The sequence below is a fragment of the Scyliorhinus torazame genome, chromosome 12 (assembly GCF_047496885.1).
Source record: "Scyliorhinus torazame isolate Kashiwa2021f chromosome 12, sScyTor2.1, whole genome shotgun sequence".
In the NCBI taxonomy this organism is placed as follows: Eukaryota; Metazoa; Chordata; class Chondrichthyes; order Carcharhiniformes; family Scyliorhinidae; genus Scyliorhinus; species Scyliorhinus torazame.
The window spans coordinates 8,503,338-8,529,740 of record NC_092718.1 but is presented as its reverse complement, the minus strand read 5'-3'; the positions used below and the strand labels follow the sequence as shown (position 1 = coordinate 8,529,740).

General features: G+C 46.0%; 1 protein-coding gene across 2 annotated transcripts in view; it reads right to left on the bottom strand.

The window, feature by feature from the left end:
• Positions 1-390: 390 nt before the first annotated feature.
• Positions 391-26,403, bottom strand: part of LOC140387377 (recQ-like DNA helicase BLM) — a 63,387-nt gene continuing 37,374 nt past the window's right edge. The window contains exons 15-22 of one of the 2 annotated variants that reach the window (XM_072470380.1): positions 25,647-25,842; positions 22,063-22,253; positions 21,826-21,973; positions 20,990-21,189; positions 20,576-20,771; positions 12,654-12,776; positions 3,322-3,526; positions 391-1,056 (exon numbers count right to left, since the gene is read on the bottom strand). In XM_072470380.1, the coding sequence (XP_072326481.1) occupies positions 909-1,056; positions 3,322-3,526; positions 12,654-12,776; positions 20,576-20,771; positions 20,990-21,189; positions 21,826-21,973; positions 22,063-22,253; positions 25,647-25,842 (1,407 nt within the window). In that variant the 3' untranslated portion in view covers positions 391-908. Of the gene's footprint in view, positions 1,057-3,321; positions 3,527-12,653; positions 12,777-20,575; positions 20,772-20,989; positions 21,190-21,825; positions 21,974-22,062; positions 22,254-25,646; positions 25,843-26,403 lie in introns of those variants that run through there. The other variant, XM_072470381.1, reaches the window with a different exon arrangement.

Here is a 26,403-nt window from a genome sequence, read left to right as displayed (position 1 = left end):
CAGGGCTATCACAGTGGTTGTTTTTGACCGACGCAGACTCGATGGGCCGAATAGCCTCCTTCTGCACGGTATGTTCTATCACATGTGCACATCTAAATATGTGTTAAATGCAATGAGGGTCTCTGCCTCCACCAGCATGAGGAGGGTCAATCACCTGGGGAAATAAATACAACTAAAACCCCAGAAAAAAAAAATCCAATCAGGTTCTGTAGCAGAAATAACATTTCGAAATATGGAAATCTGGCTTCAAGATTAAAATTTAATTTGTATATAATTTATGTATATTTAATCAGAAATACAGGTATTTAAAAAAAAAACAGGTGAGCAGCAAACTTATTAAAGCTAATTGCTAAATTTAACTAATGTATAATTACAGTCTGCAGGAAAAGGTCTGTTAAATAAACAACTTTATTGGGACCAGTTAGTTAGTGAATACACAAGGAAATTACTGTACAAGAATTCCAGCCTGACCCCACAAAACCGGATATTCTTCAGACACACCATAGCTTAGAAGTTTATTTCCCTGCCCAAATTCAAATGCTGTGCCTCCACAAATACGTTTGTGTCAATGCAAAGCAGCTGATCAACGCAGGTGGCAGTATAACCTGGGAGATTACTGAGCGAAACAATTGGCACGGCTTCTGCCGGTAGCTGTCAATACACCGGTCCCGGAGGGTACTGCATCAATGTAGCTCGAGGCTCTTCAGTCAGAGGACGCACTTCGGATTCAGCTGCAAAGAGCAGTTTCAATCTGCAGCATCCACTCACCTACCGAGTTCTTGGAACTCAAATTCAGAAAAGTGCTTTGGATTTAACTTCCTTCTTAAACACAGCCCAAGGAACATCCAGCCGTCTCCGTCACGGATACGTCGCGAGGACTGCGCCCGTGGCGAAAGTCTGAGTGAAGGTTAGCTGAATGAGTACGATGGCTTGAGGAAAGGCCGGTGACCGGTGTTGCTGCGAGGGACCGGCAGTGGCATTACCCCTGGTCGCCTGCTGCCCGCTGCTGGTCTGGGGCTAGAATGTTTTGTAGTTGTCGCAGATTTTGTATTAGAACTGCATTTATTTAAAAAAAACAATTATTAGATCGACCAGATTGTATTACACCTATATAATCGTTAACCATTTACAAAGGATGTTATCCCTGAATGGAGTAACATACACCACTGTCCAGTCACATTAAACTGCTGGGAGTGTCTGCGAATTCAGATTGATGTAAAGGATCTGAAGGCATTGTTCCAAGAGGAGCCTCAAACTGTCCTCTGTCTGCGGGAGAACATTCAATCCTTGAACAACATCACAAAATGTAAATTAACTGGCCCTTCATATCCATTGCTGGTTGTGGGTTTGAATGTGTTCACCTACTTAATGGTACGTGAGCGGATTAGGAGGCCATTCAGCCCCACAAGCCTCTGTATCACCATTCAATCAGGTAGTGATTAAGACCACAAGACATAGGAGCAGAATTAGGCCACTTGGCCCATCGAGTCTGCTCCGCCATTCAATCATGGCTGATATTTTCTCATCCCCATAACCCCTGATGCCCTTATTAATCAAGAACTTATCTCTGTCTTAAAGACACTCAGTGATTTGGCCTCCACAGCCTTCTGCGGCAAAGAGTTCCACAGATTCACCACCCTCTGGCTGAAGAAATTCCTCCTCATCTCTGTTTTAAAGGATCGTCCCTTTAGTCTGAGATTGTGTCCTCTGGTTCTAGTTTTTCCTACAAGTGGAAATATCCTCTCCACGTCCACTCTATCCAGGCCTCGCAGTATCCTGTAAGTTTCAATAAGATCCCCCCTCATCCTTCTAAACTCCAACGAATATAGACCCAGAGTCCTCAACCATTCCTCATACGACAAGCTCTTCATTCCAGGGATCATTCTTGTGAACCTCCTCTGGACCCTTTCCAAGGCCAGCACATCCTTCCTTAGATACGGGGCCCTAACTAATATGTCTCCGAACTCCCATCGACCCACCCTTACTTAATACACTTGCCTAATAAAAATGTATTCAATTCTTAAAATTTCCAAATAATCTCAGCCTCAAACAACTTTTTGTCAATTCTTTCATTGCTGGCAAAGCCCATCCCTAATTACCCTGAGGGGCAATTAAGAATCACGTGTAGGGCCAGAGCGGGTAAGGACGGCAGATCTCCTTCGCTGAAGGATGCGAGTGAACCAGATTGGTTTTTAAAACGATCGCTGGTAGTATCATGGTCGCCATCATGGACGACAAGCTTTATATATTCCAGGTTTATTCGCTATTTGAAGTTAATCAGCTGCCTGTGGGATTTGAGTCCATGTTGTCAGAGCATTAGCCAGGGTCTCTGGATTACTGGGCCAGAGAGCGATGTTACCGCAAGCCCAGCATCTCCCCGCCATTCTGGGGGCAGCCGGGGGGGGGGGGGGGGGGGGGGTCCCAGCTTTCTCTCCCCTCTGCATGAGGAGTTGCGTCCTGATATTGATCTTTGTACGGTTATTCTGCACACCCCCAGCAGAGGAATCCGTTTCTCTCGGTATATCCTGTCCAGTCACCTTAAACACTCCAATTAGATTAACCTTCGAGTTTCCATGCTGAACAGACGACAAGCCTACCTTCATAATTTAATCCTCGGGTACCATTCTGGTGAATCGGCACTACACTCTCCCCAAGGCCAATATATTTTCCTGAGATGCCGCGCCCAGCACCATGGGCTTGCAATAAGGTGCAGTAGGACTGTGCTGTGGGAAACACTTTGCTAAATCTGCTCCAACTTCAGAACGTTGTGAAATGGCCCCCTCCAGTGGCTAATTGGTAAAGTACAGATACCGGCGCGCAATAGGTCTCAGCTTGGAGCAGTGGAGATGCTACACAGTTAGCCTCAGGGAAGAAAAATGTGATTGCGATCCCAAAATTTGTTTGTAAAATGTGTCACTTTGGGTGAAGGGTACACAATCACCAGTGCAGGGATAAGTTTGGAGAGAGTTAGGGCGAAGGGGAACTGAAAGAAATAAAGATTTTTGCAATACCCAATACATAGAATTTACAGTGCAGAAGGAGGCCATTTGGCCCATCGAGTCTGCACCGGCCCTTGGAAAGAGCACCCTACCCAAGCCCACACATCGCTATTCCCGTAACCCCACCTAACGTTTTTAGGTTACCTCAACCTGTCCCATTTTTGGAATCTACAGTGCATATTATGACTGGCATGTGTGCGACAACAGTCAACATACGTCAAAAGAGACCACAGTATGTTAAACGTTGAGGTGATCAGGCACTCACTCTCCGCTATTTAGCAATGAAGGCAGATTGCAGAGATGATCTGGGGGAGTCACGTACCTTTTTGAAGATTGCTGGTTGGTGTGTCCAGTTTTCCGTTTCTTTGTCCTTCTGTGATACGATCCTTTTTTCCGTTTCCTGTTGCTGGTGTATTTGTTTCTATTGAAGTACATCGAGGTCTCCTCACACTGATCTTCCTCATCCTGGGATTTTCCGCAGTCTATCCAACTGCTGGAAGCAGTTTGATCCACTTCCTCCTCTGTTACTGTAACGGTGACATTGTGGTTATTCCCTTTTCACACTTCACAAGTTGTCAACTTCACCAACTTCAATCTTGGAAAGAAACTTACTATTGGGGCAGGAGCCGGACCTCCCGCCTTCACTGCACCAACTCACACTCACCCCGCGCTCACTGCACCAACTCACACTCACCCTGCGCTCACTGCACCAACTCACACTCACCCTGCGCTCACTGCACCAACTCACACTCACCCTGAGCTCACTGCACCAACTCACACTCACCCTGTGCTCACTCCACCAACTCACACTCACCCTGCGCTCACTGCACCAACTCACACTCACCCTGCGCTCACTGCACCAACTCACACACACCCTGTGCTCACTGCACCAACTCACTCTCACCCTGTGCTCACTGCACCAACTCACACTCGCCCTGTGCTCACTGAACCAACTTACACTCACCCTGTGCTCACTGCACCAACTCACACTGTGCTCACTGCACCAACTCACACTCATCCTGTGCTCACTGCACCAACTCACACTCGCCCTGTGCTCCCGGTCACCCTGAGCTCACTGCACCAACTCACACTCGCCCTGTGCTCCCGGTCACCCTGAGCTCACTGCACCAACTCACTCTCACCCTGTGCTCACTGCACCAACTCACACTCACCCTGTGCTCACTGCACCAACTCACACTCACCCTGTGCTCACTGCACCAACTCACACTCACCCTGTGCTCACTGCACCAACTCACACTCACCCTGTGCTCACTGCATCAACTCCTGTTCACCATGTGCTCACTGCACCAACTCACTCACCCTGTGCTCACTGCACCAACTCACACTCACCCTGTGCTCACTGCACCAACTCACACTCACTGTGCTCACTGCACCAACTCATACTCACAATGAGCGCACAGCACCAACTCACACTCACCCTGTCCAACCTGCACCAATTCACACTCACCCTGTGCTCACTGAACCAACTCACTCACTGTGCTCACTAAATCAACTCACACTCACTCCGTTCTCACTGCACCAACACCCCATTCATCCTGTGCTCACTGCACCAACTCACACACACCTTGTGCACACTGCTCCAATCCCCATCTCCATTGCTCACTGCACAAACTCACACTCAGTGCTCACTGCACCAACTCACACTCACCCTGAGCTCACTGCACCAACTCACACTCACCCTGAGCTCACTGCACCAACTCACACTCACCCTGTGCTCACTCCACCAACTCACACTCACCCTGCGCTCACTGCACCAACTCACACTCACCCTGCGCTCACTGCACCAACTCACGCTCACTGCACCAACTCACACACACCCTGTGCTCACTGCACCAACTCACTCTCACCCTGTGCTCACTGCACCAACTCACACTCGCCCTGTGCTCACTGAACCAACTTACACTCACCCTGTGCTCACTGCACCAACTCACACTGTGCTCACTGCACCAACTCACACTCATCCTGTGCTCACTGCACCAACTCACACTCGCCCTGTGCTCCCGGTCACCCTGAGCTCACTGCACCAACTCACTCTCACCCTGTGCTCACTGCACCAACTCACACTCACCCTGTGCTCACTGCACCAACTCACACTCACCCTGTGCTCACTGCACCAACTCACACTCACCCTGTGCTCACTGCACCAACTCACACTCACCCTGTGCTCACTGCACCAACTCCTGTTCACCATGTGCTCACTGCACCAACTCACTCACCAAGCTCACTGCTCCAACACACTCACCCTGTGCTCACTGCACCAACTCACACTCACCCTGTGCTCACTGCACCAACTCACACTCAGTGCTCACTGCACCAACTCACACTCACAATGAGCGCACAGCACCAACTCACACTCGCCCTGTCCAACCTGCACCAATTCACACTCACCCTGTGCTCACTGAACCAACTCACTCACTGTGCTCACTAAATCAACTCACACTCACTCCGTTCTCACTGCACCAACACCCCATTCATCCTGTGCTCACTGCACCAACTCACACACACCTTGTGCACACTGCTCCAATCCCCATCTCCATTGCTCACTGCACAAACTCACACTCAGTGCTCACTGCACCAACTCACACTCACCCCGTGCTCACTGCACCAACTCACACTCACCCCGTGCTCACTGCACCAACTCACACTCGCCCTGTGCTCCCGGTCACCCTGAGCTCACTGCACCAACTCACTCTCACCCTGTGCTCACTGCACCAACTCACACTCACCCTGTGCTCACTGCACCAACTCACACTCACCCTGTGCTCACTGCACCAACTCACACTCACCCTGTGCTCACTGCACCAACTCACACTCACCCTGTGCTCACTGCACCAACTCCTGTTCACCATGTGCTCACTGCACCAACTCACTCACCAAGCTCACTGCTCCAACACACTCACCCTGTGCTCACTGCACCAACTCACACTCACCCTGTGCTCACTGCACCAACTCACACTCACTGTGCTCACTGCACCAACTCACACTCACAATGAGCGCACAGCACCAACTCACACTCGCCCTGTCCAACCTGCACCAATTCACACTCACCCTGTGCTCACTGAACCAACTCACTCACTGTGCTCACTAAATCAACTCACACTCACTCCGTTCTCACTGCACCAACACCCCATTCATCCCGTGCTCACTGCACCAACTCACACACACCTTGTGCACACTGCTCCAATCCCCATCTCCATTGCTCACTGCACCAACTCACACTCACACTGTGCTCACTGCACCAACTCACACTCACCCCGTGCTCACTGCACCAACTCACACTCGCCCTGTGCTCCCGGTCACCCTGAGCTCACTGCACCGACTCACACTCGCCCTGTGCTCCCGGTCACCCTGAGCTCACTGCACCAACTCACTCTCACCCTGTGCTCACTGCACCAACTCACACTCACCCTGTGCTCACTGCAACAACTCACACTCACCCTGTGCTCACTGCACCAACTCCTGTTCACCATGTGCTCACTGCACCAACTCACACTCACCAAGCTCACTGCTCCAACACACTCACCCTGTGCTCACTGCACCAACTCACACTCACCCTGTGCTCACTGCACCAACTCCTGTTCACCCTCTGCTCACTGCACCAACTCACACACACACTGTGCTCACTGCACCAACTCACACTCACACTGTGCTCACTGCGCCAACTCACACTCACCCTGTGCTCTGCGCCAACTCTCACTCACCCTATGCTCACTGCACCAACTCACTCAGCCCGTGCTCACTGCATCAACTCACACTTGCCCTGTGCTCACTGCACCAACTCGCACTCACCCTGTGCGCACTCCACCAACTCACACTCATCGTGTGCTCACTGCACCAACTCACACTATGCTCACTGCACCAACTCACACTCGCCCTGTGCTCCCGGTCACCCTGAGCTCACTGCACCAACTCACACTCACCCTGTGCTCACTGCACCAACTCACACTCACCGTGCTCACTGCACCAACTCACACTCATCCTGTGCTCACTGCGCCAACTCACTCACCCTGTGCACCAACTCACACTGTGCTCACTGCACCAACTCACACTCATCGTGTGCTCACTGCACCAACTCACACTCACACTGGGCTCACTGCGCCAACTCACACTCACCCTGTGCTCTGCGCCAACTCTCACTCACCCTATGCTCACTGCACCAACTCACACTCAGCCCGTGCTCACTGCATCAACTCACACTTGCCCTGTGCTCACTGCACCAACTCGCACTCACCCTGTGCTCACTCCACCAACTCACACTCGCCCTGTGCTCACTGAACCAACTTACACTCACCCTGTGCTCACTGCACCAACTCACACTCATCCTGTGCTCACTGCGCCAACTCACTCACCCTGTGCACCAACTCACACTGTGCTCACTGCACCAACTCACACTCATCGTGTGCTCACTGCACCAACTCACACTCACCCTATGCTCACTGCACCAACTCACACTCGCCCTGTGCTCCCGGTCACCCTGAGCTCACTGCACCAACTCTCACTCACCCTGTGCTCACTGCACCAACTCACACTCACCGTGCTCACTGCACCAACTCACTCACCCTGTGCTCACTGCACCAACTCACACTCACCCTGTGCTCACTGCACCAACTCACACTCACCCCGTGCTCACTGCACCAACTCACACTCACGCTGTGCTCACTGCACCAACACACACTCACCCTGTGCTCACTGCACCAACTCACACTCACCCTGTGCTCACTGCACCAACTCACACTCACCCTGTGCTCACTGCACCAACTCACACTCACCCTGTGCTCACTGCACCAACTCCTGTTCACCCTGTGCTCACTGCACCAACTCACACTCACCCTGTGCTCACTGCACCAACTCACACTCACCATGTGCTCACTGCACCAACTCACACTGTTCTCACTGCGCCAACTCACACTCACCCTGTGCTCACTGCGCCAACTCTCACTCACCCTGTGCTCACTGCACCAACTCACACTCACCATGCTCACTGCACCAACTCACTCACCCCGTGTTCACTGCACCAACTCGCACTCACTCTGTGCTCACTGCACCAACTCCTGTTCACTGCACCAACTCATACTCACCCTGTGCTCACTGCACCAACTCACTCACCCTGCGCTCACTGCACCAACTCCTATTCACCCTGTGCTCACTGCACCAACTCACACTCACCCTGTGCTCACTGCACCAACTCACACTCACACTGTGCTCACTGCACCAACTCACTCACCCTGTGCTCACTGCACCAACTCACACTTGGATATATCCCGTCAGGCCCGGGGACTTGTCTATCCTCAAGTTTTTCAAAATGTGCAACACATCTTCCTTCCTAACAAGTATTTCCTCGAGCTTACCAGTCTGTTTCACACTGTCCTCGCCAACAATATGGCCCCTCTCATTTGTAAATACAGAAGAAAAGTACTCGTTCAAGACCTCTCCTATCTCTTCAGACTCAATACACAATCTCCCCCTACTGTCCTTGATCGGACCTACCCTCGCGCTAGTCATTCTCATATTTCTCACATATGTGTAAAAGGCCTTGGGGTTTTCCTTGATCCTACCCGCCAAAGATTGTTCATGCCCTCTCTTAGCTCTCCTAATCCCTTTCTTCAGCTCCCTCCTGGCTATCTTGTATCCCTCCAACGCCCTGTCTGAACCTTGTTTCCTCAGCCTTATGTAAGTCTCCTTTTTCCTTCTAACAAGACATTCAACCTCTCATCAACCATGGTTCCCTCACTCGACCATCTCTTCCCTGCCTGACAGGGACATACATATCAAGGACACGTAGTACCTGTTCCTTGAACAAGTTCCACATTTCACTTGTGTCCTTCCCTGACAGCCAATGTTCCCAACTTATGCACTTCAATTCTTGTCTGACAACATCGTATTTACCCTTCCCCCAATTGTAAACCTTGCCCTGTTGCACGCACCTATCCCTCTCCATTACTAAAGCGAAAGTCACAGAATTGTGGTCACTATCTCCAAAATGCTCCCCCACTAACAAATCTATCACTTGCCCCGGTTCATTACCGAGTACTAAATCCAATATTGCCCCTCCTCTGATCGGACAATCTACATACTGTGTTAGAAAAGCTTCCTGGACACACTGCACAAACACCACCCCATCCAAACTATTTGATCTAAAGAGTTTCCACTCAATGTTTGGGAAGTTAAAGTCACCCATGACTACTACCCTGTGACTTCTGCACCTTTCCAAAATTTGTTTCCCAATCTGTTCCTCCACATCTCTGCTACTATTGGGGGGCCTATAGAAAACTCCTAACAAGGTGACTGCTCCTTTCCTATTTCTGACTTCAGCCCATACTACCTCAGTAGGCTGCTACTCCTCGAACTGCCTTTCTGCAGCTGTTATACTATCTCTAATTAACAATGCCACCCCCCACCTCTTTTACCACCCTCCCTAATCTTATTGAAACATCTATAACCAGGGACCTCCAGCAACCATTTCTGCCCCTCTTCTATCCAAGTTTCCGTGATGGCCACCACACCGTAGTCCCAAGTACCGATCCATGCCTTAAGTTCACCCACCTTATTCCTGATGCTTCTTGCGTTGAAGTATACACACTTCAACCCATCTCCGTGCTTGCAAGTACTCTCCTTTGTCAGTGTTCCCTTCCCCACTGCCTCATTACACGCTTTGGCGTCCTGAATATCGGCTACCTTAGTTGCTGGACTACAAATCCGGTTCCCATTCCCCTGCCAAATTAGTTTAAACCCTCCCGAAGAATACTAGAAAACCTCCCTCCCAGGATATTGGTGCCCCTCTGGTTCAGATGCAACCCGTCCTGCTTGTACAGGTCCTACCTTCCCCAGAATGTGCTCCAATTATCCAAATACCTGAAGCCCTCCCTCCTACACCATTCCTGCAGCCACGTGTTCAGCTGCACTCTCTCCCTATTCCTAGCCTCGCTATCACGTGGCACCGGCAACAAACCAGAGATGACAACTCTGTCTGTCCTGGCTTTTAACTTCCAGCCTAACTCCCTAAACTTGTTTATTCCCTCCACACCCCTTTTCCTACCTATGTCGTTGGTACCAACGTGCACCACGACTTCTGGCAGCTCCCCCTCCCCCTTAAGGATCCTGAAGACACGATCTGAGACATCCCTGGCCCTGGCACCCGGGAGGCAACATACCTTCCGGGAGCCTCGCTCGCGACCACAGAATCTCCTATCTATTCCCCTAACCATTGAATCTCCTACTACTATTGCTTTTCTATTCTCCCCCCTTCCCTTCTGAGCCCCAGAGCCAGGCTCAGTGCCAGAGACCTGGCCGCTAGGGCCTTCTCCCAGTAGGTCATCCCCCCCCAACAGCATCCAACACGGTTTACTTGTTTTGAAGGGGAACGGCCACGAGGGATCCCTGCACTGTCTGCTGTTTTTTTTGTTCTTCCCCCTGACTGTAACCCAGCTATTCTTGTCCTGTACCTTGGGTGTGGTTACCTCCCTGTAACTCTTCTCAATCACCCCCTCTGCCTCCCGGATGATCAGAAGTTCATCCAGCTTCAGCTCCAGTTCCCTGACACGGTCTTTGAGGAGCTGGAGTTAGGTGTACTTCCCGCAGGTATAGTCAGCGGGGACACCGGTGGTATCCCTCACCACCCACATCCTACAGGAGGAGCATGCAACTGGCCTCGCCTCCATCCCCTCTTACCTTACAGAATATAGCTGCCCTGTGGACCAACTGGATCTCCGCCCTCCGACTCTGCTCCCAGTCAGCTGCACTCTCTGTAAACTCCTGGCTCTCTTCTCACTCTTTGCGGAAATGTAGGAAACAAAATGAAAGGAGCATCTTACTCCCTCCTCACCTAACTCCCTCAGTCACCAAACTCTCACTATAGCACTCAAATGCACCAAATTCAGCACTCCCTCAGTCACCAAACTCTCTCTATAGCACTCGAATGCACCAAATTCAGCACTCCCTCAGTCACCAAACTCTCACTATAGCACTCAAATGCACCAAATTCAGCACTCAGTGCAAACAAAGTCTGCACTGTAGGGGATCACTTTTATACTGTGAATCTAGTCTCTGAAACCTGGCCTAATCTAATTAACAAGCTCCAGCTGCAAGTGCCTACAAGTAGAAGCTTTGTTTAAAGCTGACTGAAAATTCACCTTCTTCTAAACCAAACAGCAACTTTTAAGTTAATTAACTAAATAAAAGAAAGACTAGACTTTAGATTAAAATGTAGCCTTATACTCCCTCAGTCACCAAACTCTCACTATGGCACTCAAATGCACCAAATTCAGCACTCAGTGCAAAAACAAAGAGTCCATTGTGTGGGGGACTGGGCTGTGTTCACGACTCTGAGGTTTGAGGAGCCTTGTGGCATTATACTTTGCGTAAGTCACTGCCCCACAAGTGGAAATTATTCTCTACATATACTCTATTCAATCCTTCCGAATATTAAAGACTTCTCATAATAATAACAATCTTTATTGTCACAAGAAGGCTTACATTAACACTGCAAAGAAGTTACTGTGAAAATCCCCTCGTCGCCACATACCGGCGCCTGTTCGGGTACACTGAGGGAGAATTCAGAATGTTCAAATTACCTAACAGCACGTCTTTCAGGATTAGTGGGAGGAAAGTGGAGCACCCGGAGGAAACCCACGCAGACACAAGGAGAACGTGCAGACTCCGCACAGACAGCGAGCCAAGCTGGGAATCGAACTTGGGATCCTGGTGCTGCGAAGCAACAGTGCTAACCACTGTGCTGCCGTACCGCCCAGATCAAGTTATCCTGAGAAAAGAGCTCCAAACTGTTCACCCATTCCTTTCTTAAAATAAATTTCGAGTATCCAATTCATTTTTTCCAAGTAAGGGGCAATTTTCTTAGTGTGGTCAATTCACCTAGCCGGCACATTTTTTGAGTTATGGGGGCAAAACCCACGCAAACATGGGGAAAATGTGCAAACTCCACACGGAGAGTGACCCAGAGCCGGAATCAAACCTGGGACCTCGGCGCCGTGAGGCAGCAGTGCTAACCACTGTGGCACGTGCTGCCCTCTGTTCACCCATTCCTGATGGTTATAACTGGTCAGGTTTGCTTTCATCCTTGTGAATCTCTTTGTGTCCTACACCCGTTTTATACATTTAGAGTGCATTGCATTTCTGGTCCCAAGATTTAATACAACTTTTAACTTGCCTGCTTTTTAATCTTATCCCTCAAGGAATAAACTCCAATGTTTGGTTTGCTTTTTTAAAAATATGCCCTAACTAATCTATACTGCTACTTTTAGTGATTTGTGTATCAGTATTCTTACATTCCTGTGTGCCTCTACGCCAGTCAGTGTCTTGTTACCCAAGCATTAAGGACGTGACCTCATTATACTCCTACCAAAACCCACAACCTCATCGGTATTGAAATTCATTTGGCAATTACACACACACATTCTGCAAATATCTTCTTCAATCTTGCCGCAGTCTTCCTTTGTATTTTCCATCTAGCCTCACCTAGACTCAACACTTGAGAAAAGGCCACATGGACAAGGTCTTGCCGGGCTGGTATCACCTGGATCCTAGTAGCAACCTAAAGCAGGGGTACCCCTGGGTGAGAGGCTGAAAGACACCCTGAAGATTTGTTACAGAGAGCAAGTCGATGAGGCGTTCCGTTACCTGGCAAACGCCATTCAGAGTACTTCTGGAGAACGTCGATGAGTTCACCTCCATATTTATCCAACTTGTCCTCAGTGACGCCGTCAACCTGCAGGAGGGCCTCCGGGTCCGGTGACAGTGACTCTGCAGCAGACACATTTGGCTCGTTAACATTGTGGGACATCAGTGCAGAACCAATTGTTTTGCAAGTGGGAACTGCCCATTTTTCTGCCCTAATCTGAATTCACGTGAATATTATTTGTTTTGTGCCAATTTTTCACTTTGTCTTTATTGCCGTTTCCACTTTGTCCTTTTCTTTTGTAAAAACAAATAGGCTGACAGGAAGTTTAACTGCCAGTCTGCGAGAGTCAGGTGACAACTAAGGGCAGCCCCTGCTCTGCAATCTCAAACCACCGTCCTGAACATTCAACCCAGCAACAGCAGAAATATGAAAGGGTCAAAATCTTTACTCTGGACTGCAGCTCGGCTGAGCCCTCAACACAGGGAGTATGACAAAGGGACTACTGACTTCGCAGTAGCTGGATATTAGTACTGTCTGTCTCATTATCTGCTGGATATTAGTACTGTCTGTCTCATTATCTGCTGGATGTTAGTACTGTCTGTCTCATTATCTGCTGGATATTAGTACTGTCTGTCTCATTATCTGCTGGATATTAGTACTGTCTGTCTCATTATCTGCTGGATATTAGTACTGTCTGTCTCATTATCTGCTGGATATTAGTACTGTCTGTCTCATTATCTGCTGGATGTTAGTACTGTCTCCCTCATTATCTGCTGGATGTTAGTACTGTCTGTCTCATTATCTGCTGGATATTAGGACTGTCTCCCTCATTATCTGCTGGATATTAGTACTGTCTGTCTCATTATCTGCTGGATGTTAGTACTGTCTGTCTCATTATCTGCTGGATATTAGTACTGTCTGTCTCATTATCTGCTGGATATTAGTACTGTCTGTCTCATTATCTGCTGGATGTTAGTACTGTCTGTCTCATTATCTGCTGGATGTTAGTACTGTCTGTCTCATTATCTGCTGGATATTAGTACTGTCTGTCTCATTATCTGCTGGATGTTAGTACTGTCTGTCTCATTATCTGCTGGATGTTAGGACTGTCTCCCTCATTATCTGCTGGATGTTAGTACTGTCTGTCTCATTATCTGCTGGATATTAGTACTGTCTGTCTCATTATCTGCTGGATATTAGTACTGTCTGTCTCATTACCTGCTGGATATTAGTACTGTCTGTCTCATTATCTGCTGGATGTTAGGACTGTCTCCCTCATTATCTGCTGGATGTTAGTACTGTCTGTCTCATTATCTGCTGGATATTAGTACTGTCTGTCTCATTATCTGCTGGATATTAGTACTGTCTGTCTCATTATCTGCTGGATATTAGTACTGTTTGTCTCATTATCTGCTGGATGTTAGTACTGTCTGTCTCATTATCTGCTGGATATTAGTACTGTCTGTCTCATTATCTGCTGGATATTAGTACTGTCTGTCTCATTATCTGCTGGATGTTAGTACTGTCTGTCTCATTATCTGCTGGATGTTAGTACTGTCTGTCTCATTATCTGCTGGATATTAGTACTGTCTGTCTCATTATCTGCTGGATGTTAGTACTGTCTGTCTCATTATCTGCTGGATGTTAGGACTGTCTCCCTCATTATCTGCTGGATATTAGGACTGTCTCCCTCATTATCTGCTGGATGTTAGTACTGTCTGTCTCATTATCTGCTGGATATTAGTACTGTCTGTCTCATTATCTGCTGGATATTAGTACTGTCTGTCTCATTATCTGCTGGATGTTAGTACTGTCTGTCTCATTATCTGCTGGATATTAGTACGGTCTGTCTCATTATCTGCTGGATGTTAGTACTGTCTGTCTCATTATCTGCTGGATGTTAGTACTGTCTCCCTCATTATCTGCTGGATGTTAGTACTGTCTCCCTCATTATCTGCTGGATATTAGTACTGTCTGTCTCATTATCTGCTGGATATTAGTACTGTCTGTCTCATTATCTGCTGGATATTAGTACTGTCTGTCTCATTATCTGCTGGATATTAGTACTGTCTGTCTCATTATCTGCTGGATATTAGTACTGTCTGTCTCATTATCTGCTGGATGTTAGTACTGTCTGTCTCATTATCTGCTGGATGTTAGTACTGTCTGTCTCATTATCTGCTGGATATTAGTACTGTCTGTCTCATTATCTGCTGGATGTTAGTACTGTCTGTCTCATTATCTGCTGGATATTAGTACTGTCTGTCTCATTATCTGCTGGATGTTAGTACTGTCTGTCTCATTATCTGCTGGATGTTAGGACTGTCTCCCTCATTATCTGCTGGATGTTAGTACTGTCTGTCTCATTATCTGCTGGATATTAGTACTGTCTGTCTCATTATCTGCTGGATATTAGTACTGTCTGTCTCATTATCTGCTGGATGTTAGTACTGTCTGTCTCATTATCTGCTGGATATTAGTACGGTCTGTCTCATTATCTGCTGGATGTTAGTACTGTCTGTCTCATTATCTGCTGGATGTTAGTACTGTCTCCCTCATTATCTGCTGGATGTTAGTACTGTCTCCCTCATTATCTGCTGGATATTAGTACTGTCTGTCTCATTATCTGCTGGATATTAGTACTGTCTGTCTCATTATCTGCTGGATATTAGTACTGTCTGTCTCATTATCTGCTGGATATTAGTACTGTCTGTCTCATTATCTGCTGGATATTAGTACTGTCTGTCTCATTATCTGCTGGATATTAGTACTGTCTGTCTCATTATCTGCTGGATGTTAGTACTGTCTGTCTCATTATCTGCTGGATGTTAGGACTGTCTCCCTCATTATCTGCTGGATGTTAGTACTGTCTGTCTCATTATCTGCTGGATATTAGTACTGTCTGTCTCATTATCTGCTGGATATTAGTACTGTCTGTCTCATTACCTGCTGGATATTAGTACTGTCTGTCTCATTATCTGCTGGATATTAGTACTGTCTGTCTCATTATCTGCTGGATGTTAGTACTGTCTGTCTCATTATCTGCTGGATGTTAGTACGGTCTGTCTCATTATCTGCTGGATATTAGTACTGTCTGTCTCATTATCTGCTGGATGTTAGTACTGTCTGTCTCATTATCTGCTGGATGTTAGGACTGTCTCCCTCATTATCTGCTGGATGTTAGTACTGTCTGTCTCATTATCTGCTGGATATTAGTACTGTCTTTCTCATTATCTGCTGGATATTAGTACTGTCTGTCTCATTATCTGCTGGATATTAGTACTGTCTGTCTCATTATCTGCTGGATATTAGTACTGTTTGTCTCATTATCTGCTGGATGTTAGTACTGTCTGTCTCATTATCTGCTGGATATTAGTACTGTCTGTCTCATTATCTGCTGATTATTAGTACTGTCTGTCTCATTATCTGCTGGATGTTAGTACTGTCTGTCTCATTATCTGCTGGATGTTAGTGCTGGATGTTAGTACTGTCTGTCTCATTATCTGCTGGATATTAGTACTGTCTGTCTCATTATCTGCTGGATGTTAGTACTGTCTGTCTCATTATCTGCTGGATGTTAGGACTGTCTCCCTCATTATCTGCTGGATGTTAGGACTGTCTGTCTCATTATCTGCTGGATATTAGTACTGTCTGTCTCATTATCTGCTGGATATTAGTACTGTCTGTCTCATTATCTGCTGGATATTAGTACTGTCTGTCTCATTATCTGCTGGATGTTAGTACTGTCTGTCTCATTATCTGCTGGATGTTAGTACTGTCTGTCTCATTATCTGCTGGATATTAGTACTGTCTGTCTCATTATCTGCTGGATGTTAGTACTGTCTGTCTCATTATCTGCTGGATGTTAGGACTGTCTCCCTCATTATCTGCTGGATGTTAGGACTGTCTCCCTCATTATCTGCTGGATGTTAGTACTGTCTGTCTCATTATCTGCTGGATATTAGTACTGTCTGTCTCATTATCTGCTGGATGTTAGTACTGTCTGTCTCATTATCTGCTGGATGTTAGTACTGTCTGTCTCATTATCTGCTGGATATTAGTACTGTCTGTCTCATTATCTGCTGGATGTTAGTACTGTCTGTCTCATTATCTGCTGGATGTTAGTACTGTCTCCCTCATTATCTGCTGGATGTTAGTACTGTCTGTCTCATTATCTGCTGGATATTAGTACTGTCTGTCTCATTATCTGCTGGATATTAGTACTGTCTGTCTCATTACCTGCTGGATATTAGTACTGTCTGTCTCATTATCTGCTGGATATTAGTACTGTCTGTCTCATTATCTGCTGGATGTTAGTACTGTCTGTCTCATTATCCGCTGGATGTTAGTACGGTCTGTCTCATTATCTGCTGGATATTAGTACTGTCTGTCTCATTATCTGCTGGATGTTAGTACTGTCTGTCTCATTATCTGCTGGATGTTAGGACTGTCTCCCTCATTATCTGCTGGATGTTAGTACTGTCTGTCTCATTATCTGCTGGATATTAGTACTGTCTTTCTCATTATCTGCTGGATATTAGTACTGTCGGTCTCATTATCTGCTGGATATTAGTACTGTCTGTCTCATTATCTGCTGGATGTTAGTACTGTCTGTCTCATTATCTGCTGGATATTAGTACTGTCTGTCTCATTATCTGCTGGATGTTAGTACTGTCTGTCTCATTATCTGCTGGATGTTAGGACTGTCTCCCTCATTATCTGCTGGATGTTAGGACTGTCTCCCTCATTATCTGCTGGATGTTAGTACTGTCTGTCTCATTATCTGCTGGATATTAGTACTGTCTGTCTCATTATCTGCTGGATGTTAGTACTGTCTGTCTCATTATCTGCTGGATGTTAGTACTGTCTGTCTCATTATCTGCTGGATATTAGTACTGTCTGTCTCATTATCTGCTGGATGTTAGTACTGTCTGTCTCATTATCTGCTGGATGTTAGTACTGTCTCCCTCATTATCTGCTGGATGTTAGTACTGTCTGTCTCATTATCTGCTGGATATTAGTACTGTCTGTCTCATTATCTGCTGGATATTAGTACTGTCTGTCTCATTACCTGCTGGATATTAGTACTGTCTGTCTCATTATCTGCTGGATATTAGTACTGTCTGTCTCATTATCTGCTGGATGTTAGTACTGTCTGTCTCATTATCCGCTGGATGTTAGTACGGTCTGTCTCATTATCTGCTGGATATTAGTACTGTCTGTCTCATTATCTGCTGGATGTTAGTACTGTCTGTCTCATTATCTGCTGGATGTTAGGACTGTCTGTCTCATTATCTGCTGGATGTTAGTACTGTCTGTCTCATTATCTGCTGGATATTAGTACTGTCTTTCTCATTATCTGCTGGATATTAGTACTGTCGGTCTCATTATCTGCTGGATATTAGTACTGTCTGTCTCATTATCTGCTGGATGTTAGTACTGTCTGTCTCATTATCTGCTGGATATTAGTACTGTCTGTCTCATTAGCTGCTGGATATTAGTACTGTCTGTCCCATTACCTGCTGGATATTAGTACTGTCTGTCTCATTATCTGCTGGATATTAGTACTGTCTGTCTCATTATCTGCTGGATGTTAGTACTGTCTGTCTCATTATCTGCTGGATGTTAGTACGGTCTGTCTCATTATCTGCTGGATATTAGTACTGTCTGTCTCATTATCTGCTGGATATTAGTACTGTCTGTCTCATTATCTGCTGGATGTTAGTACTGTCTGTCTCATTATCTGCTGGATGTTAGTACTGTCTGTCTCATTATCTGCTGGATATTAGTACTGTCTGTCTCATTATCTGCTGGATGTTAGTACTGTCTGTCTCATTATCTGCTGGATGTTAGGACTGTCTCCCTCATTATCTGCTGGATGTTAGTACTGTCTGTCTCATTATCTGCTGGATGTTAGGACTGTCTCCCTCATTATCTGCTGGATGTTAGTACTGTCTGTCTCATTATCTGCTGGATATTAGTACTGTCTGTCTCATTATCTGCTGGATATTAGTACTGTCTGTCTCATTACCTGCTGGATATTAGTACTGTCTGTCTCATTATCTGCTGGATATTAGTACTGTCTGTCTCATTATCTGCTGGATGTTAGTACTGTCTGTCTCATTATCTGCTGGATGTTAGTACGGTCTGTCTCATTATCTGCTGGATATTAGTACTGTCTGTCTCATTATCTGCTGGATGTTAGTACTGTCTGTCTCATTATCTGCTGGATGTTAGGACTGTCTCCCTCATTATCTGCTGGATGTTAGTACTGTCTGTCTCATTATCTGCTGGATATTAGTACTGTCTTTCTCATTATCTGCTGGATATTAGTACTGTCTGTCTCATTATCTGCTGGATATTAGTACTGTCTGTCTCATTATCTGCTGGATATTAGTACTGTCTGTCTCATTATCTGCTGGATATTAGTACTGTCTGTCTCATTATCTGCTGGATATTAGTACTGTCTGTCTCATTATCTGCTGGATATTAGTACTGTCTGTCTCATTATCTGCTGGATATTAGTACTGTCTGTCTCATTATCTGCTGGATATTAGTACTGTCTGTCTCATTATCTGCTGGATATTAGTACTGTCTGTCTCATTATCTGCTGGATGTTAGTACTGTCTGTCTCATTATCTGCTGGATGTTAGGACTGTCTCCCTCATTATCTGCTGGATGTTAGTACTGTCTGTCTCATTATCTGCTGGATGTTAGGACTGTCTCCCTCATTATCTGCTGGATGTTAGGACTGTCTCCCTCATTATCTGCTGGATATTAGTACTGTCTGTCTCATTATCTGCTGGATATTAGTACTGTCTGTCTCATTATCTGCTGGATATTAGTACTGTCTGTCTCATTATCTGCTGAATATTAGTACTGTCTGTCTCATTATCTGCTGGATATTAGTACTGTCTGTCTCATTATCTGCTGGATATTAGTACTGTCTGTCTCATTATCTGCTGGATATTAGTACTGTCTGTCTCATTATCTGCTGGATATTAGTACTGTCTGTCTCATTATCTGCTGGATATTAGTACTGTCTGTCTCATTATCTGCTGGATATTAGTAGTCTGTCTCATTATCTGCTGGATATTACTACTGTCTGTCTCATTATCTGCTGGATATTAGTACTGTCTGTCTCATTATCTGCTGGATATTAGTACTGTCTGTCTCATTATCTGCTGGATATTAGTACTGTCTGTCTCATTATCTGCTGGATATTAGTACTGTCTGTCTCATTATCTGCTGGATATTAGTACTGTCTGTCTCATTATCTGCTGGCTATTAGTACGGTCTGTCTCATTATCTGCTGGATATTAGTACGGTCTGTCTCATTATCTGCTGGATATTAGTACTGTCTGTCTCATTATCTGCTGGATATTAGTACTGTCTGTCTCATTATCTGCTGGATATTAGTACTGTCTGTCTCATTATCTGCTGGATATTAGTACTGTCTCATTATCTCTTAAAACATTGATTATTGTGGTGGACGGAATACTCAAGAGACGTGATCCCAAAATCCAGGTTGTTGCCCTCACTATCATTCTGAAAAAAGACTTACAATTATACAGCATCTTTCATGACCATCGGATGGCCAAAGTACCTTACAACCAATTAAGTACTTTTGGAATGTATTCACCGTTGCAATGTAGGAAACACGGCAGCCAATTCATGCACAGCAAGCTCCCATAACATCAGCATGATACTGACCAGGCGTTATATAAACACATCTATTTCTTTCAACAGTTCAGGAATTTCATTGCAAAACAACAGATTAACAGTTACAATATTTCTTGACGAGAACAAAATTCTGGTCTAAACTAATAATATTGTGTTGAAAAAGAGCAATTTCCCCAATGAGACAGAACTCTTCTTTCCCCCTCCTCACCCACCCCATGCCAGTCTTTTTCAAATATACCTGCAATTCTTTTGATGGTGGCAGTGTTAAAAATGTTAAAGTAATGGACACCATAGACTTTGCCCAGGCGCTTGCAGAGGTCAGTGAGCTCAGCAAGACACTGCTTAACCATCTCCTCCCGTTTGGAAACATTCTTTGTCACCGAATTCCTCTGCTTCCTGATGCTGCTGGCATTATCTGTCTCCTGAAATTCCACCTAGGGACAAAGAATAAATACTCACAGTTATCAGGATTTTGTTCTCATCTAGAAATATTGTAACTATTATCCAGTCTCACATCACGTTAAAACATCTCAAAGCTCTTCCAGCAATTGATTACTTTTTAGGTCGCAATAGGGAGATCAAATATAAATTAGAATGCAAATATCAACGCAGGAGATTGAACACATGAGTTTGACAGAAAAATGAAACGCACCTGAAGGAAGCCCATCAGAACCTGCTGTGCTTTCTCTCCAGCTGTTACATAAGCAACTGCTTGATCATTGGCTGTGATGTACAAATCTTCACACAGAATTCTATCCAGCACCAACTTTCGAAACAGTCGCTCTACGTTGTGGCGGGTGTAGGCGGCACCTGTTCCAAATATACCAGATTGGATCCTGGCATTTTTACAACCTAGTGGGGAAGTTCAGTTAGTTTCTGGGCTTGTTAGATGTTCCGAGAATAAGCTCCCAAACAGAACCTTAGAAAAAGGAACGTAACTGATCACAGCTCTCGAAAGGATCTTACAGCGTTGCACACTTGGGAAATGTAAGAGAATGCATGTGTGCCCACAAAATTCACAACTATAGACCCATGTTGAGTTTTGACGAAGGGGGTTCAATAGTTTCTCAGATCCCGCTGTTTGGAGCGAACAGGGAGTTCTTAACCAACACCAATCAAAATAGTTTGTTGGGTCATTCATTCTTCTACCAGTATTGGAAACTTAGTGTGGATAATTGGCTGCTGCATTCACCCCCGTCACCACAGCACAAGGTGGTGATAAGATGCGAGCGTGGGAGATGGTGCAAGTGAGAGGTAAGGAATGAGACCAAGCAGGCAAATCGAAGAGAGATCTAGCATGTACAAATTCACATCACATCACCTTCAGCTTAAGATGACAGGAGACTCCTTTTCTAATTAACGAATCACAAAACTCTACATGGTGCCACATTCGCTTATCATTTGGTGTTCAAATACCCGCTTTCCCTTCCCCTGACCTCCCCAGATAATCAGAAAACAGACAACTTCCTGTAAATAATCTGCACTCACCGAGGAAGATATCGACGAGCATGTTCAGGGTGAGCCTGCTGGAGGGCTGGTTTGCACTGTATTTTCTTCCATTGACACTAGCACAATTCTCCTGAGCAAATCTCACAATGTTTTTCACTTCATCTGTGACATTCCTGGTCCTGTAATTCTACAAGGAGGGATGAGGTTTAAAAAAAAGTAACTAACTAACATTTCAGGACTAGTAACAGTAACCGTTCGTGCTTCAACTGAACTTACTTTCTTCCTCAGGCAGTTGTCACAAGTTACTTCTGGGTGTTCTTTGCAAAACTGGGGATTAAACTCATTTTCCCCAAAGTAAGCCAGCAGCTGGGTTCTGCGGCACTCCACCACATTCTCACAGTAATGGACCATGCTGAACAGGTTGTTGAAGTGGGTCTGTTTGGTGAACTGGTTCCCGTCCTTCTCCACTGCAGAACACACGTCTCACTTGTTAGAGCAGATTAATGAAGAGATCACGAGCATCAAAGAGGCAATGGCTTGGTATTTGCTGGGGTTCTCTGCAACTCACGGCCTGCCCAGTTTGTTAGAAATCTTTCCCTCACCCTTCAGCTCAAAACAATTTTTGCGCCAGAAATTAATGGAAGTGCAAGGCGAGGTCCGTGAACGACGGGACCAATAGTCTAACTCTGTAACCGAATCGGGCAGCACGGTGGCGCAGTGGGTTAGCCCTGCAGCCTCGCGGCGCTGAGGTCCCAGGTTCGATCCCGGCTCTGGGTCACTGTCTGTGTGGAGCTTGCATATTCTCCCAGTGAGTGTTTGCGTGGGTTCCGCCCCCACAACCCAAAGATGTGCAGGCTAGGTGGATTGGCCACGCTAAATTGCCCCTTAATTGGAAAAAATGAATTGGGTACTCTAAATTTAAAAAAAAAAATCCCTGTAACCGAATGAGATTAAAGAAACAGGTGGGAAAGAAACAGAAACCGAGTGTAACAAAATAAAGAGGGTTCTCTCCCCGTGTCTGCGTGGGTCTCACCCCCAAAACCCAAATATGTGCAGGGTAGGTGGATTGGCCACGCTAAATTGACCCTTAATTGGAAGAAAGTAGAAAGAAAAATTGGATCGGGAGAGAGAGAATAAAAAGAAAGGAACAATTTATTTCATAATTTAAAAACAAAGATTTTGGATTTAAAAAACTTTGAAGAAGAATTTACTGGCTGCAGGAACGGGGCTGTGCTGCTTCAATTGTTCCCTTTCCGGGCCTGCAAGGTTGAGCAGAAACACAAATCTGATCATAAAAAGAGTTCCTAAATTGTGAAATATCAGCCCTATCTCTCTGTGGCGAGTTGAATTTGTATTTGCGGTACAAAGGACTTGGGGTTTGTGGATGAGTTTCTGAGGCCAATGCAATTTGTCCAACAGATTGTGAAGATTCACAATTTACGCCTTTTCACCAAAGTTTCTTTTTTAGGTTTAAACACCTAATAAATGTGAGAGCACGAAACCCAGTTATTACCCCCATCAAACTCCCAGCCATTGTGCTTTTAACTTTTCCTCCCCACTTATCCAGTGTTCTTTCTTCCCCTCCTGGGGCACTGACTCACCATGGATATGACGACTGTACCGTGGCTACTGTGCATGTGTTCCCAGAAAGCAGACATAAAATCATAGAACGGCTACCATACAGAAAGAAGCCACTTGGCCCATTCTGTCTGCGGCAGCCCAAATAATGAGCCATCTAGCCTAATCCCAGCAAGTGGCTCGCAGCCCTGCAGGTTGCGGCACTTATAGAATCATATAGTATAGAAGAGGCCCTTCGGCCCATCAAGGCTGCACCGACAAAAGAAAAACTACTCTGGTCTAACTACTCCCACTTCCCAGCACTTGGCTCGTAGCCTTGAATGTCATGACATTTCAAGTACTCGTACAAGTGTTTTTTAAAGATTGCCAGGTTTCCTTCCAGGCGGTGCATTCCTGACACCCACCATCCTCTGGGTGAAACTTGTTTCCCTCAAATCCGAGACTTGTTACTGGATTATCTTAGAGTGGCAGGTATTGTGATCGAGCTTGATATTGTTCTCCAGCGGTGGCGTTGTGGTACTGTCACTGGACCAGTAAACCAGAGGCCCAAAGTATTGGTCTGGGGACTCGGGTTCAAATCTCACCATGGCATATGGTGAAATTTGTATTCAATAAAAATAATTTAATAATAATCTTTAGTGTCACAAGTGGGCTTACATTAACACTGCAAAATCCCCTCGTCGCCACATTCCGGCGCCTGTTCGGGTACACAGAGGGAGAATTCAGAATGTCCAATTCACCTAACAAGCATGTCTTTCGGGACTTGGGGGAGGAAACCGGAGCACCCGGAGGAAACCCACGCAGACACGAGAACGTGCAGACTCCGCACAGACAGTGACCCATGCCGGGAATCGAACCTGGGACCCTGGCACCGTGAAGCAACAGTGCTAACGACTGTGCTACCGTGCCGCCCATATCTGGAATTAAAAATCTCAGGATGACCATGAAATCACTGTTGATTGTCGTAAAAACCCATCTGGTTCACTAATGTCCTTGAGGGAAGGAAATCTGCCGTCTTTACCCGGTCTGGCCTATGTGTGACTCCAGAGCCACAGCAATGTGGTTGACTCTTAACTGGCCCCTCAAGGGGCAATTAGGGATGGGCAATAAATGCTGGCACAGTCTGCGATGCCCACGCCCCATGAACAATTTTTTTTTTAAAAACCTCATGCCCATAAGAAACATAGGAGCATAAATAAGGGACCATTTGAGCCTGCTCTGCTATTCAAAATGATCACAACTGATCTGATTGCAGCCTCAAGTCCACTCTCATGTCTGCCACACACCTCACCACCCCAATAACCAACAAAACTCCCTTGGAGATCAAAAATCTGTCTAACTCAGCTTTGAATATATTCAATGACACAGCTCACAGCTCCCCCTGCTTTCTGGGATAGAAAATTCCAAAGAGTAACGAAAAAGATATCCTCATCTCGTCTTAAATGGGTGACCCTCATTTTGAAACTATGTCCTCTTGTTCTAGATTCCCCTCTTGAGGGGGAACATCCTCTCAGCATTTCCCCGTCAAGCCTCCTGAGAATCTTAGATGTTCAATTCAGAGCATCCCTCATTCTTCTAAACTCCAATAAGTATGTGCCAACCAGCTCAACCTTTCCTCATCAGACAAACTCCTTCACCCCAGGAAATCAAATGAGTGAACCTTTGCCGAAGTGACTCCAATGCAAGTAAAACCCTCCTTGAATAAGGAGACCAAAACCATACACAGTACTGGAGGTGTAGTCTCACCATTGTTCTGCATGTTTGTTAGAAGACTTCCCTACATTTATATCTTATCCCCACAAACAGAAAGGAGGAAGAATTGGTATTTATATTAGAGCTTTCAAAACCTCAGGACTTCCAAAAGTAATTAAAGCAAGATTGCTGCTACGTACCCTGGAAAGGAGGGGGGGGGGGCACTTTGTGCCAACTGGAGTGTTCCCACCCGCGTTCCGGATCAGATCAACCAACCCCATACAGACCCATATTTGAAGCTGGGCTCAGCATGTCTGTGTGAGTCAGTGCTGAACCAGGGGCTTGAAGCACTGTGCCAGTGCAGGAGCGCAATGTGGCACAACTGTCTATCGCCAGCTCGCATTAGGAGTCGCGAGGAGACAGTTTTGTCACACTTGTATAAAGATACAACGAAAGGAGATTCAAAGTGGTATTTTTCCCCCAGTTGCGGTAATTAATTTCCAGGCAGACTCGTGAATCCCAGCACAACACTGGACCAATTTTAATTCCACAATCCTCTCGGGCACCATTCCCGCTGACTCCTCACTCACTTTGGATAAGGCGTCTGATCCTGGTCACATCACTGTAACTGTAGAAAAGAATACAATGGGATGTTTCTCCGTCCCTCCCTGCACGTCCCGACTCCTGGTAGTATCCTTCCATGGACTTGGGTAGAGTGGCGTGGATCACATAGCGAACATCTGGCTTATCAATCCCCATACCAAAGGCAATGGTGGCACAAATCACCTGGTGGCAACACACAGGTCAAAGGTGAGCTTATAAAACCACGGAGTCGTTCATTCTGACAGTCTTCAATTTCCCCCATCACCACCCTCCTGTACCACACAAATCATCACCTCCCTTTTACATATTATTAAGCTTATTTGCCAAACTACTAACAGCAAATTAGGTTGGGGCAGGATTTACACCAGGTGTCAAAGGCCTCTGCAGAAAAAATAGCGCACAAGATTAACTTGCTTCTTAAAATACTGGCGGTCTTTAGAACCATGAAGGGTTTTAATGGAGTAAATGAGGACAAACTGTTTCTTGGCTGAAGGATCAATAACCAAAGGTCACAGCTTTGAGGTAATTGCCAAAAGAACCAGAGAGGAGATGGGGAGAATTATTTTTACACAGCAAGTTATGATGATCTAGAATGTACTGCCTGAGTGGGCAGTGGAAACAGATTCAGTAATAACGTTCGAAAGGGGAATTGGAAACAAAAGCTCGCAGGGGACTGGAATTAATTGGATAGATCTTTCAAAAGAGCTGGCATGGAATCAAAAGGCAGAATGGCCTCCTTTGGTG